A 16,999-nucleotide genomic window follows, 5' to 3' on the forward strand; every position below is an offset into this window, starting at 1 on the left:
TGGGAGATACATTTATGGATCAAAACAGTTTGATTCATATTCCATGCTACTTAAAGGTTTCCAAGCCCCTAACGGGACTTTACATGAGGCTGCTGGAAATCCAAATAAATATTCATTAAAATTTTCACCAGCCTGATGAAAAATCCTGGTAGCACAGAATCCGAATCAAACTCTTTTGGTTCATATATATAGCAAACTAAATATTTTATCATATTCAGTTACTTCCCTTTGCATTCTGACTTTAAATCCTATAAAGTTGACTTAGTCTTTTAATTCAGTAGAAATCAATAAAATAAGTTTTCTAGCATTGATTCAATTAACTAGAATATTTCTGAACAAATTTGGGATCTTTCTGAATTGACGGGCACCACTTGTTTTCTTAATGAAACACTTTCAAACTTGGGATACTGGTAGAATGTGTCATATAAAACATCTTTTTCTCTTAGCCTTCTTAACAAAAATTTCTATATTGCAAGTTATTTCATGTTAAAGCTGTCATATTTCTGTAATTTCAACCAATCACTGACGTCTATACAGCTGAATACAGTTACTGCTGTTTTTGTAAACAATAACTTTTGCTGGTGTCAAGATCGTTATTCCCTGGTAATTATATCATTATTCCCTAGTAAGGGTTTAGGGTTTTACCATTAGGGTTACGGTTATCAGTTAGGTTATGGCAAAAATAATTATAACCCTAACCGTAACCCTAACTCTAAAACCCGAACCCTAACCCTAACCCTAAAACCCTAAAGCTAAAATCCAGTACAAACGCACGAACGATGTTATAAATAACAGTACCACTGATAGTTGTTGACAAACAACGGCACTAATTTTATTCAAGGGAAAAGATCCCATTACACCGCACGTATGGTGTTCACAATTCACAGCAGTAATTGTTTTCACCTCAATAGACGTCAGTGATTGGTTGAAATTACCGAAATACGACAATTTTTTACATGAAATAACTTCGAATACAAAAATTTTTATCTGTTCTATATACAAGTGTACGAAGTTTGAAAGTGTTTCGGTACCAAAAACACTACATAAAACATAAATGAAAAGTGGTGCCCGTCAATTCAGAAAGATCCGAAATTTGTGATTGCAACAAAAACTTAATTCTTGTTGATTTTATTGAGGCTAAATTTGATCTTTGATCCATATCAAGTTGAAGGTAATATGTTGTCAATTGAATATACCTTGTCAAGAAAGTTGATGGTAAAGAAATTTGGTTTCTATTCATAGTGTTTTGATATTGCACTGTATCTTTACTATATAAGTTGCTGAAGCCCAATTTAAATTTATGGCTATCATATCTGTACTTAGAATGTAATGTACTTTTATATCATAAAACTATGATCCTTTGCACATGTATGTGTTTTTTTTTTTTTTTGCTTGAATAATTTTATGTATCTTATCTCAGTTTATTTAAGACCTGACTTATTTGGTTTATTGCTACTACAGATACCTTTTCCCCATCAGCTCACACTGTTTCACCCTGCATGAATTAAACAATCCTTGTATGTTCATCAATGATGACAAGTCATATCTCAACATGTACTTATGATGTTCAGTTACTTTTCCAAATAATTAAATCTCTGTATTGTTATTTCTTTATGTATATCCAACAAACTATGCTCAATTCATTCTTTTCCAGTTACTGAACATTACTTGTTATTGCAAATTACATTTCATAATTTTATACATTTTATATGCCTCATATTGAAATTATATAGAAAGAAGTCTTATGTAATTGTTGTTTAGTTTCAGGTCAGTTCTAATCCATTTGACCTTAGATCAAAAGTCAAAGCTAGAGCAACCATGAAAGTTCTATCTCTTTTTTTTTTTTTTGTGCAGGGAGAGGGGCTAGAGATGGTATATCTAGGACTACATCATTCAATGCATCCTTTCAGTTTTTAAACTAATACGGACATTTGGTTATTATTTTTTGAAGGTTAAGCTACCATATAAAAGTTCTAATAAAATTTGTAGCTAGAAAATTTAGTTTGCCAATAAATGTAGCATCTTTCCAAACTTCTTGCATCAGCTATAATATGCAGGAGAAACCACTATTGTGAATTGATGATGAATACTGAAAATTTCAGGTGTTGATAAGTGAAAAGTTTTCATGGTATATAAAAACAAAGCAAGTAGCAAGATCTAATCTCAAGATATTAGGCCTTACAGATGCATTGACTCAAGACAAATTGTGGTAAGCACGAAAAACTTCTATGCTCAGCATTAATGATGATATTTAGGTAACACTGCTTATATACAACTTCTATATCTAGTTGTATATGACCTTCAATTCTTGGCTACTTGCATCAGTATTTGTTCCAGTTATACTGAGTATGAAATTATCAAATTGTATAGATAATTTTTGTTTCCATTTACCTGCATTTTTTTTTATCAATCTTCTTTTAAAAGATTTAAACCTTTCATATCCCAAAAATGACAATTTCTGATTTTTGAGACCAATTTTTGTCATCTATGATTTTTATATCAAGAGAAGCCATGTAACTAATGATGTAATCCTATTTTGATATGTATTGTCAAAAATAGTTGGGTGGAAAATATGTTATTTTTATTTTATTGTATTTGTACATTATTTTGAAAATCTATATATTTCTTATTGTAAATTTTAAATGTATGTATTAAAAATAATTATTCAACTAATATATCCATGAAATTTTATTCACCCATAATATATTCATTGCCAACTCAATCAATCAGATCATGAAGCTGTGCAGCAAGCATTGAAGATGCATGCTGAAAAATCAGCGGTGCACACCTATGATGAACAGGAGGAAGTGATTGAGGAAAGTACTGATGCTACAGAAGAGAGTGGAATAGGGAGCAATGTTACAGGAATACATCGTGTGATGGTTGGCAGCTCACAGTTGATGAATCACAACATGATATCCTCTGGGTCTGAAATTTCTCTCAGTAGTCTCCTTTCAATGGCAGGCAGTTCCCAAAAACATCCTGATCTTGGCCCTAACAGGATGACCAAGTCAGCAAGTAAGAGTTCACTTCCTCTTGCAAGTTGGATACCACCTCAGTTTTTATGTCAGACATTTTTAGTGTTTGATTTCTGTTACTTTTTGTGCTTGCAGCCTTGAGTGTTGTGTGTGTATAAATACATAGACAATACACACACACACACACACACACCCACACACACATTTGTGATAATGAACAGAAGAAAAAGTACTCAATGCATGCTGTAGAGTATAATTAGTTGATTTATTGTGTGTGTGAGTGTGTTTGTATATATATATATTTATATACACACACATATATTGCATATAAATCAATCAATCATAATATACACTTAAAGCATACTGAAAGAAATATAACAAAACAATTATATGTCCATTTTTCTTTGTGAGTATGTTCCAAAATGAATCAAAGAATATGTTAGATTGAAAGAATATTTTGTATTGAGAATTAAATCTCAACTAAGAGTTTTTGACATACATCTTTCAGTATCCAAGTTCATGTCATTGGCCCATTTGAATTATTTTTCTCAGCTCATGTTTCATCATGAAAATTAGATTTTCCAAAAATTATTTGTAATTTTTTTTTAATTATGTAAATTAACTTCAAGAAATGTGTTGTGTCTTGGGAAAATCATTATGCCTGTAGAGAAATTAATTCTTAATTTCTTGAATGTATCTACGTTTTCTTTGAGAGTTGCTAGCAATTACTACTAGGTTTTTGTTTTCTTTCTCTAACTAAAATGGACATTTCAGTTCAGATTGTTTTGTGTATACTATTCACTTATCCTCCTTAAATTATCACATCCATGCCATTGGCCCATTTGAGTCAGCTAATTATATCTTTAATAAAAGTTTATTGTTAATTAATAGTCATTTGAAATAGCACAACATTTACTTCATAAAAAGTTGGAATATCTAAATTTTATGAAAGTATTATAAAAAAATTTTTATATAAACTTCTGTATGACAAAAACTTCTTACCTGGAAATGATGGTAGATGTTTGTAGTATTAGAATATACAATGTTGGTTTTCTTAAACTATCTAATCACACACTGGTAGAATCCTGGTAAATTGAATCTGCAACTAAGTTTTTGTTCCAAGTTAAAATAATTTCCTTTATAGCATGTTTTCAAATACTGTGTCTTTAGGCACTTAATGACCACATATGATCTGCAGAAAAGTCCGAAATGGCAGAGTATTTTTTAAAAGAACCATTTGTAATCCATCATATTAGTGTATGTGTATTTCTTCATGGCAAAGTGCAATGTCTGCACTCCTATCTCTTTTTAAATGATTTTAATATAAAATTTTTTAAAGCTTAAGGTGAGCCATAATACTTTTAGCACCTAGTTTTAGAGTACTATAGATGATAAAGGTTTGATTGTTAGAAAAGTATTCACAATATTATATCGTCCCCACCATAGGTATATGTATGATTTAGAAATCATTTTCTTTGTGTTGAATCCCACCCAATCTTTCTGTATGTATTTGTGATGTATTAATAAATTTACATGTATGTGCAGCTCTCTGTTGCATTACAATGCATGGTATTATATTTTTGTTAACTGTTACTTTTCCCACTCATTTGTACCATCATATAATAGTGTAGTTGCTTGCATGTTTTTAATATAATGATTTGATCTGACCCATCAACTGTATCTATTTTTTTTCTTTTTTTTTCTGGAGGATAAAAAAATATTAGAAATATTCACTTGAACTAAAGTTGGACTGTGGGCATGTGTTTATATGCGTGTAAATTCTACCCTCAAATGCCTTTCATGTCACCAACTCTTACCTGTTTCAAAGCAAGATGATATTTCGTCTATTTCTACTATAGCTCTGGGCTGACATGAGTGGATTTCATAAATGTAAACTGAAAGAAGCCCATCATATACATACATGAGAGCATGTATGATATATATATATATATATATATATATATATATATACTAGCAGTTAAGCCCAGTTTCACCCGGCTGGTTTGGATGATGTGGCTGTAAAACCTGCTCTGTGTAAGCATTCAACTTGTTTGGGTACGCTTATGTTAAAAAAACAATTTTAGAATGATTTTTTTCTGTCAAAACACTAAAAATAACTGACCAACAAAAATTAAAAAAAAACAACCAAGATTCAACGAAATCAAAAAATAAACCCAAATACTAAGCGAACAAAGATAAACCATCCCACTTCCATTGCGCACACACATTAACATACCCCCCCCCCCTTTTACATACACACACATATATGCACACAGAGTTGAAACACTGTTTGATTTATTTTTTCAGCATACACTACCAAGTATGACATCACCCCATCCTTCCTTATTCATCTATCAACCCTTCCTTTCTCATTCATAAACACAAGAGTATTATTATAGTAGATTATCTTGGTAAATATGGGAGCTATGGAAAAAATATGACATCATCCCTTCCTTCTTTATTCATCTATCACCCCCTCCTTTCTCATTCATAAACACAAGAATATTATTATAGTAGATTATCTCGATAAGCATGGGAGCTATGAAAAAATACAAAGTCCAGCATCACCACCGGATCATTCTACACATCTGTGTAATTTTTCACGCAATTCCACCCAAGACAAGAAAGGATTGCCCATGTCAAATTTATATGTATACTAGCAGCTAAGCCCAGTTTTACCTGGTCTGTTTGGATGATGTGGCTGTGATCGTTTTCGGTTAGGCATAATCTATAACAGCATTTCTCAACCTTATCATTTTGGGTCCCCTGTTTCGATTGGAGCCTCCAGCTGTATGAAAATTTCCTGACTCCCCTCTACTTGTCAGAAAACAGCTTCAGGAGTTGTGAAGAACAAATTTCTGAGAGCTATTCTATTGGACCTCTGTCTAATCATAAAAACATTGATTTAATTATGAACATAGAAAGAAGTTATACATTAATCCCTGTTTTTGTAAGCAGCTGTATCCATAAAAATTTTATTTGCAGAGAACAAAAATTGAAAGAAGATATATGAAATGAACATGTGTGTGTGTGTGCATGTGTGCTTGCTCGTGTGTATGTGAGAGAGAAAGAGGTTGAGAAAGAGAGATAGAGTGAGTGAGTGAAGGTGTGTGTCGTGATGATTGACGTATTTGTATGTAGTCTGTTTCTGAGAGCTATTCTATTGGACCTCTGTCTAATCATTAAAACATTGATTTAATTATGAACATATAAAGCAATTATACATTGATCCCTATTTTTGTAAGCAGTTTATCGGTAGCAAATTTTATTTGCAGAGAGCAGAAATTGAAAGAAGATATATGAAATGGACGTATGTGTGCGTGCGTGCTTGCACATGTATATGTGAGAGAAAGAGGGTGAGAAAGAGAAATAGAATGAGTGAGTGAAGGTGTATCGTGATGATTGACGTCTTTTAAGGTACACACACATACATAGAAAATGTGATGTCATCGTATAAAATTTTTACAATAGTTGATTTATGGAAAAGATTATGTTAAATTTTTGAAATGCAATTATGTGAATGAAAATTAGATTTAGACCTCTACAGGGTAGCTAAACCTGATAGAAATAGCAGCCAAATCTCCCTCAAAACACCCTACTGTCTTAATCTGACAATTCTGCCTATTATGTAGTTTGAATGAGAAACAGTAACTAAGGATTAAGATTATCAACCCCACAAAGAGGTGAAAGAACAGACAGCATAGCGAAAGTTTTGGCTGACTGTCATCCTGTACTCCCCTTGTTGCTAGCAAAATGGTATATGCCAACTGTGTGAGCAACTGGTTGTTTTAATGGTGGAACAAACAAGAATTTCATTAGAAAATGTTTTAATTGATTTTCTCGGTAAGTATGGGGGCTAGGGAAAAGATAGAAACCACATTCCAATATATGCACCCATCTCCAAATGTGTGCCATTTTTCACGCAAATCCACCCAGCTGTTTGGCTGTGAACCTCAAGACAAGAAAGAATACAATGATCACCCATGTCCAATATATATATATATATATATAAATGTGTGTGTGTATATATATATATATATATATATATATATATATAAATGTGTGTGTGTATATATATATATATATATATATATATACACATATATATATATCAAATTAAATGTACAACCAAAAGAGCTACTAATAGTTTCATGCGATTATGATACAAGGACAGGCAATTTTATAAAATACACCATGTATCTTAAAGCTATCTTTCAGGCTCTGTTTATGTGTTATATATAATGTTTTAAAAATCAAGGATGCTGGTCAGTAAGAAAATAAAAACAGGAAGAAGGTTCGTGCAAAAAAATGGAACAAGAATAGAGAAATGAAATCAAGAATTATGATCTTCCCCCTCTCTGATTACAGAAAGTACATTAAATACAAGACATAACTATTCAAATTTAGAGAGCCTTGATTGTTTGCCACTGTCACTAGATATGTTCACTAGTTAAGTATCCATCTTAATTTTCAGTGCAAAAAGATACACTCACACAATATTGACACACAGACATAGTAGGGAAGGCTATTCATGTGATCATACTCTACCAAACTTGAGGGGTTAAATTCAGGTAGCCTTGATTGTTTGGGACTGTCGCTAGACACATTCAATCAACTGTGAAAGCATTAAAGAAGAATTTTTGAACTCTAATCACAAGCAAGACAGTTGCAACATTACTCCACATCTTTCTATCTCAACTTTTGAAAATCAAAGAAATCTTTAATACCACTTAAGTCTTTAGATAAATCTAAAATAATTATATACATATTCATATATATATATATATATATATATATATATATATATATATACTAGCAGTATAACCCGACCTTGTCCGGGTGTGACTTATTACGCCATCTACGATAAGTCTTGCTAGGTGAAAATCAACTAAAAAAGAAAGCCTTACAATGAAAAAACCCTTATGATGTAAATATGTTCATAATTCAAAATACAATGAAATTAATAGGGAAAGTCTGAAGGCTGTTTTGCGTAACATTTTTAAGTGTACGTAAATTTCATCCGTCTAATTAGCTGTAGAAATGCTTGTGCAAAACAACTTTTTGCGTTGCCCTGATTATACACAGCAGGGTAATCCCTTTTCACAGGAGCTAGGACGGCAATTTGTGATAAAGCAATTGCTGGCAGTTATAAAATAGCAATGCGTGTGTGTGATTATATAAGGAAGTTGTTCTTTTTGGCACTCCGTCGCTTACGACGTCGAGGGTTCCAGTTGATCCAATCAACGGAACAGCCTGCTCGTGAAATTAACGTTCAACTGGCTGAGCACTCCACAGACATGTGTACCCTTAACATAGTTCTCGGGGATATTCAGCGTGAAACAGTGTGACAAGGCTGACCCTTTGAACCACAGGCACAACAGAAATAGGAAGTAAGAGTGAGAATGAGAGAAAGTTGTGGTGAAAGAGTACAGCAGGGTTCGCCACCATCCCCTGCTGGAGCCTCGTGGAGCTTTAGGTGTTTTCACTCAATAAACACTCACAACGCCCGGTCTGGGAATTGAAACTGCGATCCTATGACCGCGAGTCCGCTGCGCCTCCACACACACACACACACATACACACACATTTATATATATAAGAGCTATCCGAGTTGACAGTACCAGGGTAGATAAAGCAATTAAGAGTATGAAGACAGGGAAAGCCCCCGGCCCATCAGGAATCACTGCAGAGATGCTCAAAATATCTGGCAGTGTTGGCTACAGCCTAGTCACCCGTATTAAGAACCAGGTGATACACGAAGGAGTCATACCCAATGACTGGTGTAGCAGCACCATAGTAAACTGCTACAAAGGTAAAGGTGACGCTTTAGACACTAATAATTACAGAGGCATCAAGCTGTTAGATCAGGTTATGAAAGTTACGGAGAGGGTCATAGCCCAACTAATTAGGGAGCAAATCAATTTAGATGAGATGCAGTTTGGGTTCGTGCCAGGTAAAAGCACCACTGATGCCATATTTCTAGTGAGACAGCTGCAGGAGAAATATCTAGCCAAGGATAAACCTCTGTACCTGGCCTTCGTTGACATGGAGAAAGCCTTTGACAGGGTCCCCCGATCCCTTATCTGGTGGTCAATGAGGAAACTTGGGATAGAAGAATGGTTAGTGAGAGCTGTGCGAGCCATGTACAGAGATGCTGTCAGTAAGGTGAAGGTTGGAAATGAGTACAGTAATGAATTCCGGGTAGAGGTAGGGGTCCACCAAGGTTCCGTCCTCAGCCCCCTCCTATTTTTCATAGTCCTCCAGGCTATCACAGAGGAATTCAAGACAGGTTGCCCCTGGGAGCTCCTCTATTCTGATGACCTTGCACTAATTGCGCAGTCACTATCAGAACTAGAGGAGAAGTTTAAGGTGTGGAAGCAAGGACTAGAATCGAAGGGCCTTAGAGTCAACCTAGCAAAAACCAAAATGCTAATAAGTAGGAAGGTAGATAAAACACAAACCCCTTCAGGTAGATGGCCCTGCTCAGTATGCAGTAAAGGAGTAGGTAGTAACTCTATAAGATGTACCCGGTGCAAGCTATGGACACATAAGAGGTGCAGCACATGTGGTGAGAGTGAATGAGGATAGCTGCGTGAAAAAGTGCCACTCCCTAACAGTTGAGGGAACCCGTGGAAGAGGTAGGCCCAGGAAGACCTGGGCTGAGGTGGTGAGGCAAGACCTTCGAACATTGGGCCTCACCGAGGCGATGACTACTGACCGAGACCTTTGGAAATGTGCTGTGCGTGAGAAGACCCGGCAAGCCAAGTGAGATCGTTGCCAGTGCCCCTGGACTGGCTCTTGTGCGGGTGACACATAAGATGTACCATCCTGAGCGTGACCATTGCCAGTACCGCCCGACTGGCCTTGTAGGGTTTTCAAGCGAGATCGTTGCCAGTGCCCCTGGACTGGCTCTTGTGCGGGTGGCACATAAAAGACACCATTTCGAGCGTGGCCATTTTTGTGCGGGTGGTTGGTGTTAGGAAGGGCATCCAGCTGTAGAAACTCTGCCAAATTAGATTGGAGCCTGGTGTAGCCATCCGGTTGCACCAGTCCTCAGTCAAATCGTCCAACCCATGCTAGCATGGAAAGCGGACGTTAAACGATGATGATGATGAAGAAAAATACAGAAACTAAATCTTATATGTATAATGTTGATGTGTTTCTGTGTATGTTTTTGCCACAGGTCACATACGTGTGGTTGTGTGTGTTCTTACGTTTCTATGTTATGAAATATATGTTAGAAGGAGAGGGATACAAGAAATCTATTAAATGGGAGAGAGGAAGAAGAAAGAAGACTTTGTATGTATCACTTTCTCTTCTCTCTCTCTCTCTCCCTCTCTCACTGTTACTCTCTATTTTTTATGTTGAGCACATGATATATGTGTATAAGAACGCGTTACAGGTAGAAGGGAAGAAATATAAAAGTTGCTAGAAACAACAGCCAAATCTCCCTTAAATCACACAAAGTAAACGGAATTTTAAAAATCTAATTACTGCACTGGAAAGTTCACACCGAGAAAATTCCATTGATGTAAAAAATTTTACGAAAAAGTGGAAAATGTGGATTTCTATAAACTTTTAAAAAGGCTTCACACAGACACACAACTTCAGCTTTATATATTAAGATATATATATGTATATATATATATATATATATATATATATATATATATATATATATATATATACACATATACATAAATACACACACAAATATATATATCTATATATAAACACACATACACATATGTATGTATATATATATATATATTTATATATGTATATATATATGCATATATAAATATATGTATGTACATATATATATATATATATATATATATATATATATATATATATATACTCCAATTAAAGCAACATTATCTAAACAATTGACTGAAAAATGATGAGATTACCCAGGATAAAATTAAACCAACATATTAATGCTAACATGGCTCCATTAACATCTGATTGAGCCAGACGCTCGCCCATAAATTTCAGTCAAATTTTATGTAAAGATACTTAACTGTCTAGTACTACATATAATATTTAGATAATGTCTCTTTAATCAGAGTATATATGTTATTATTATGATATATTATTATATAGTTATTACTGTATAAAAAAAGACTTTCATAGTCGCTCTTTCTCCATAACTTATGAACACACACTGATTCAATTCCACTCATTTATTAAATATCCAATTGTTTTGTTGTTGCTTGTCAAAGCTCTTTCATTGCTTCTTGCAACCTTTCCAATGACTATTGACTGAGTCCATTATAGAGGCCACATTTGTTTCTTTGAATTTGTGTTGCATGCATGTGTGTGTGATGGTAGAGGATTGTTTGTGTGTGTGTGTGTATGTATGTATGTAAAATGGATGGTAGTGGATTGCCCAGGGTGCATGATTAGGCATTTCACGTGAATGCAAAAGGAGCTTTTGGAAGAAATGCAGTGACTGCTGAAACCTGGGTGAAAATTACAAGCACTATTTTCTATTGTTATTTTGTTACTAACAATTTGATGACTGTTGTGAAAGATGTTTGTGCTTGAATTCCGAACATATGTTTTGGATTCTGTATTATTGTTTTCAATTGATTAGTAAGGTAAGCAAGAGAGTTTAGTTTTTCATATGTTTAACTTTTGTTATATTTATTCCTTTTACAGACATTCAAGTATTCTATAATATCCACAAGATTTGGTGTTGTACAGTAGGAGAATTTAGCCTTATTTATTAAAAATATAGTTATACTTGGGGTTATGAGGATAGTGATACAGTAAAGCCTTTACAAAGTAAAACATTTATCAAAATCTTAAAGCATAATCCCCCTAGACACGGTCAGATTCTATCTTAATAGCCATCTTTTAATGCCTCTATGTACCTATCCATCCCATCCTCTCCTTAATTTGATCTATTTGGTCAAGGGTTAACTTTAACACCACCTCCATCTTCAACTACTACTACTAGTACTACCTACAAATCAACAACCCTCTAAACAATAGGAATAAATCCAACCCTAGGCCAACACCCCTTACTAGGAGGGATGCACACCGAAAAAACAATAGCGCCACACAACAACACACATACATAGACACCCCCCATAACCTATGTGGCTGTAGAGATAGTAACAAATGCAATTTCTCCAATAGGTGCAAGACAGATAATATAGTTTACCAATGTGATGTACAAACAAATAGCCACACTAAATCTTATATTGGGGGAACGAGTAACCAAATACGTTTAAGATATAATGAGCACCTAGCGAGTTTTAAAAACAGAAATAAGGCAAATTCTACAGGGCTTAGTAGGTATATCTGGGAACTAAACGACAATAAGATAGAATATAAACTAAAGTGGCACATACTAAAAGTAGCTAATTCCTATAACCCAACTAACAGACGGTGCAATCTCTGTGTAACAGAGTGCCTCGAAATCCTAACAGCTAAGAACGAATTATTAAACAGGAGATATGAATCTAGTCTAATCTGTCTTCATGCTACTAAATACTCATTCTCTAAGTATAATTAAGTATATAATAAATTACACCTCCTAAGCAAAACTAAATATGTATAAAATAGCTTTACTTCTAAGTAGATATGAATAAGACAAAAGTTAGCCCCCTTTTCACCTAAATTTAGGGTTGCTTCCCTGTACTAACACCGCCGGTGCTATAAAAACACAGCGCATCCAGCAATCACAAATATCATGTGGAGATGCACTTGACTAAAACTGGAACAATGTTCTTAAATAGCACCCACCCTATATCCCCTTAAAAGAAGACCAACGCAACAACTAAAATGTAAGGCTCTGTTTACCTATCACCACTATCACACCACCACATATATTACACCCAATAATTACTTCTCCTACATTTCGCACACCACAAACTTTGAATATACCCTTTAACACTCTGAAGAGATCGGCCAAACTACTGGCTGCATCAAAACGTACGTAAGTGACTATGACATAATATACAAAATGACTCATAACATAACCTAAACCTCCACACTGACTCATTTCACAAGTTCCACATAATAAAACAACGGCTATCTAGTCCAACGAAAATGCTTTTTCTTGTATTTGTTACTCCATTCTCTAAGTAAATATATATATATATATATATATATATAATATATTTATGGGTTATGAGAGGTAATGGTGTCAGTAAGACACAAAGGTGTCAGGTAATGTTGAGTAAGTGCTATGGATAGACCATAGTTAAGCTCCAGGTTCAGTGATTATGCAAATAAGGAGTCCAATGTAGGTCATATATCAGCATGTGTACAGATTAAATTTTTGTTTTTGTTTTCAGAATGAGATAAAAAAAACAAAGGCTGTGAAAATTTTAGAACATTTATAAATAGAAGGTCTTACAGCTGTTTCCAGGATATCTATTATATCCCTTCATTGGAGGCAGTGTGAGAAAATGGTTAAGCAATAGTTAATTTAGATAAGATGCGAAATAGAGAGTGAAATGGAGGAATGAAAATAGATGTGAGATATGCAGGGATATTGCATTTGTAAATAATGGATCTATGTTAACTTTTTTCCTAATTAATTGAGCTATGACCCTTTTAGCAACTTTCATCACCTGGTCCAGCAGTTTGATAGCTCTTTAATTAAGTAGAGAGAAAGGAGTAGGTGATTTGTTAATTTACTAAATAAGTAAAGCAATAAAGTGGATGAGATTATTGGTGGTGGTAGGGGAACTATGAGAGACTTTTGGTTCTGGTGATGGTGTGAAGGCAAAGCCATGAAGAAATTTCTGGTATAGGATTGGGTGGGTGCATCATGAATAAATAAAGAGGAAAACTTGACTGCATGAAATAGCAGCCAAGACAGGTTGAAACGGGATGGACAAAGAGAGAGCCTTGACCGCTGGAGAAATTATCACAAAATAAGGAAAGACATGGGATAAATTGATTGCAAGAAATAGCAGCCAAGATTGATAGAAATGGGAAGGACAGAGAGAGTTGACTGCCAGAGAAATCACTGCAAAATAAAGAAAGACATGGGGTAACGTGACCACAAGAAATAGCAGCCAAGGCAGATAGAAACGGGAAGGACAGAGATACAAACTTGATTGCTGGAGAAATCATCACAAAATAAGGAAAGATGTGGAGTGTGAATCAAGGAGGGAATATTGTAAAAGTTAAAGCAAGCAAAGAGCATCAAGAATTATGAATTATGAAAGTTAGTTTAAATTAAATTACAGCAGGTTAGTATTTTATAACGTAGAAACACAAAATAGATGAATGATGTGTGATTGAGACAAGGGAAAAGTTTCTCAGCTTAGCTGGACAGGTTATGCATGAAATAATAACAGCAATCAGTGTGAAAATTAAGGTACCACATAGATGAAAAGGGCTTATTTATATATATTTATATATATATACAGGCACAGGCATAACTATATGGTAAGAAGCTTGCTTCCTTACCACATGGTTCTGGGTTTAGTCCCACTTCATGGCACCTTGGGCAAGTGTCTTCTACTATAGCTTCAGGCTGACCAAAGCCTTGTGAATTGATTTGGTAGACGGAAACTGAAAGAAGCTCATGTATATGCATATTTTTATAAATATATTTAATCAAATCATTTCATGATGGGATGGAAGCTTGGATCAATGTTGGTGGTGGCATGGCAGGACCCATTCCTGTAGAGAATGATATCAAACAGGGTGGCATCCTTACCCCAACTCTCTTTTCTTTGTAATGTGGCAGTCCCGGTTGGAACAGATAGAGTGTCAGCTTGAAACAATGTTTCCTGGGGCTAAATAACAGTAACATTCATCTCAACTGGGACTGCCATATTATGTTAGCAAATAATCTTTACTTTAGAGTACTGTTACTAAATGTCTCTCATTGAGAGATTTAGAAATAATAATGTTTCTATTTATTAGATCAGTGACTGTGGTGTCACTTTGAAAATTATATATATATATATTTGAACAGGAATTTAGCAGTGCCATCTCTAGCTGAGCAGTTATTCTGTGCCGAAGAAGGGAAATAGCCCCAAAACCACGGTCCACAGATATTGCTTTGTGCTGAGTGGGAATGCTAAACTCCCCAGTTCAAAAATATAAGGACACAAATAGTGTGCCATATAACCAGCTGAAGATGATGTTTCCTTAGTCTAAATAATAGTAACATTCATCCCAACTGGGACTGCCACATTATGTTGGCAAATAATCTTTACTATCTCTATCTATTGTTTTCTGCATGTTTGAAACATATAAAGAGAATGAATGGGAGAAAGAGAGCCTGCCATATGTCGACCCAATAGATGGACCAGCTATCCGAGTTGATAGTACCAGGGTAGATAAAGCAATTAAGAGTATGAAGACCGGGAAAGCCCCCGGCCCATCAGGAATCACTGCAGAGATGCTCAAAATATCTGGCAGTGTTGGCTATAGCCTAGTCACCCGTATTATGAACCAGGTGATACACGAAGGAGTCATACCCAATGACTGTAGCAGCATCATAGTCAACTGCTACAAAGGTAAAGGTGACGCTTTAGATACAAATAATTACAGAGGCATCAAGCTGTTAGATCAGGTTATGAAAGTTACAGAGAGGGTCATAGCCCAACTAATTAGGGAGCGAATCAATTTAGATGAGATGCAGTTTGGGTTCGTGCCAGGTAAAAGCACTACTGATGCCTTATTTCTAGTGAGACAGTTGCAGGAGAAATACCTAGCTAAGGATAAACCTCTGTACCTGGCTTTCGTTGACATGGAGAAAGCCTTTGACAGGGTCCCCCGATCCCTTATCTGGTGGTCAATGAGGAAACTTGGGATAGAAGAATGGTTAGTGAGAGCTGTGCGAGCCATGTACAGAGATGCTGCCAGTAAGGTGAGGGTTGGAAATGAGTACAGCAATGAATTCCGGGTAGAGGTAGGGGTCCACCAAGGTTCCGTCCTCAGCCCCCTCTTATTTACCATAGTCCTCCAGGCAATCACAGAGGAGTTCAAGACAGGTTGCCCCTGGGAGCTCCTCTATTCTGATGACCTTGCCCTAATTGCGGAGTCACTATCAGAACTAGAGGAGAAGTTTCAGGTGTGGAAGCAAGGTCTAGAATTGAAGGGCCTTAGAGTCAACCTAGCTAAAACCAAAATCCTAATAAGTAGGAAGGTAGATAAAACACAAACCCCTTCAGGTAGATGGCCCTGCTCAGTATGTAGAAAAGGAGTAGGTAGTAACTCTATAAGATGTACCCGGTGCAAGCTATGGACACATAAGAGGTGCAGCAACATCAAAGGCAGGTTAACTAGCAAGTTAGTTTTTGTTTGTGGCAGATGTTCAGGTGCAATAAAGACTGTAAACAAACAGGAAACAACTTCTATCTCATTCCAGGGTGAAAAACTAGAGGCAGTCGATAGCTTCCGCTATCTGGGCGACCAAGTTAGTAGTGGGGGTGGGTGCGCTGAAAGTGTAGCTGCTAGAATAAGAATAGCCTGGGCAAAGTTTAGAGAGCTCTTACCCCTGCTGGCGACAAAGGGACTCTCACTCAGAGTAAAAGGCAGACTGTATGACGCATGCGTACGAACAACCATGCTACATGGCAGTGAAACATGGGCTGTAACTGCTGAGGACATACGTAAGCTCGCAAGGAATGAAGCCAGTATGCTCCGTTGGATGTGTAATGTCAATGTGAATACCCGTCAGAGTATAAGTATCTTGAGAGAAAAGCTGAACATTAGAAGCATCAGTTGTGGCGTGCAAGAGAGACGATTGCGCTGGTATGGACATGTGGTGAGAATGGAGGAGGATAGCTGCGTGAAAAAGTGCCACACCCTAACAGTTGAGGGAACCCGTGGAAGAGGTAGGCCCAGGAAGACCTGGGCTGAGGTGGTGAGGCAAGACCTTCGTACATTGGGCCTCACCGAGGCGATGACTACTGACCGAGACCTTTGGAAATGTGCTGTGCGTGAGAAGACCCGGCAAGCCAAGTAAGATCGTTGCCAGTGCCCCTGGACTGGTTCTTGTGCGGGTGGCACATGAGATGCACCATTTTGAGCGTGGC

General features: G+C 36.1%; 1 protein-coding gene across 2 annotated transcripts in view; it reads left to right on the top strand.

Annotated features, from left to right (window-relative positions):
* LOC106880055 (F-actin-uncapping protein LRRC16A) overlaps positions 1-16,999 on the top strand; it is a 547,921-nt gene that overhangs the window by 424,042 nt on the left and 106,880 nt on the right. The window contains exon 27 of one of the 2 annotated variants that reach the window (XM_089356189.1): positions 2,731-3,018. The exons of the other annotated variant lie outside the window; for it this stretch is intronic. Within the exon in view, the coding sequence (XP_089212315.1) occupies positions 2,731-3,018 (288 nt within the window). The remainder of the gene's footprint in view (positions 1-2,730; positions 3,019-16,999) is intronic. 2 annotated transcript variants of the gene reach the window in all.

Source organism: Octopus bimaculoides, chromosome 1 (assembly GCF_046866305.1).
Source record: "Octopus bimaculoides isolate indiv1 chromosome 1, ASM4686630v1, whole genome shotgun sequence".
NCBI lineage: Eukaryota > Metazoa > Mollusca > Cephalopoda > Octopoda > Octopodidae > Octopus > Octopus bimaculoides.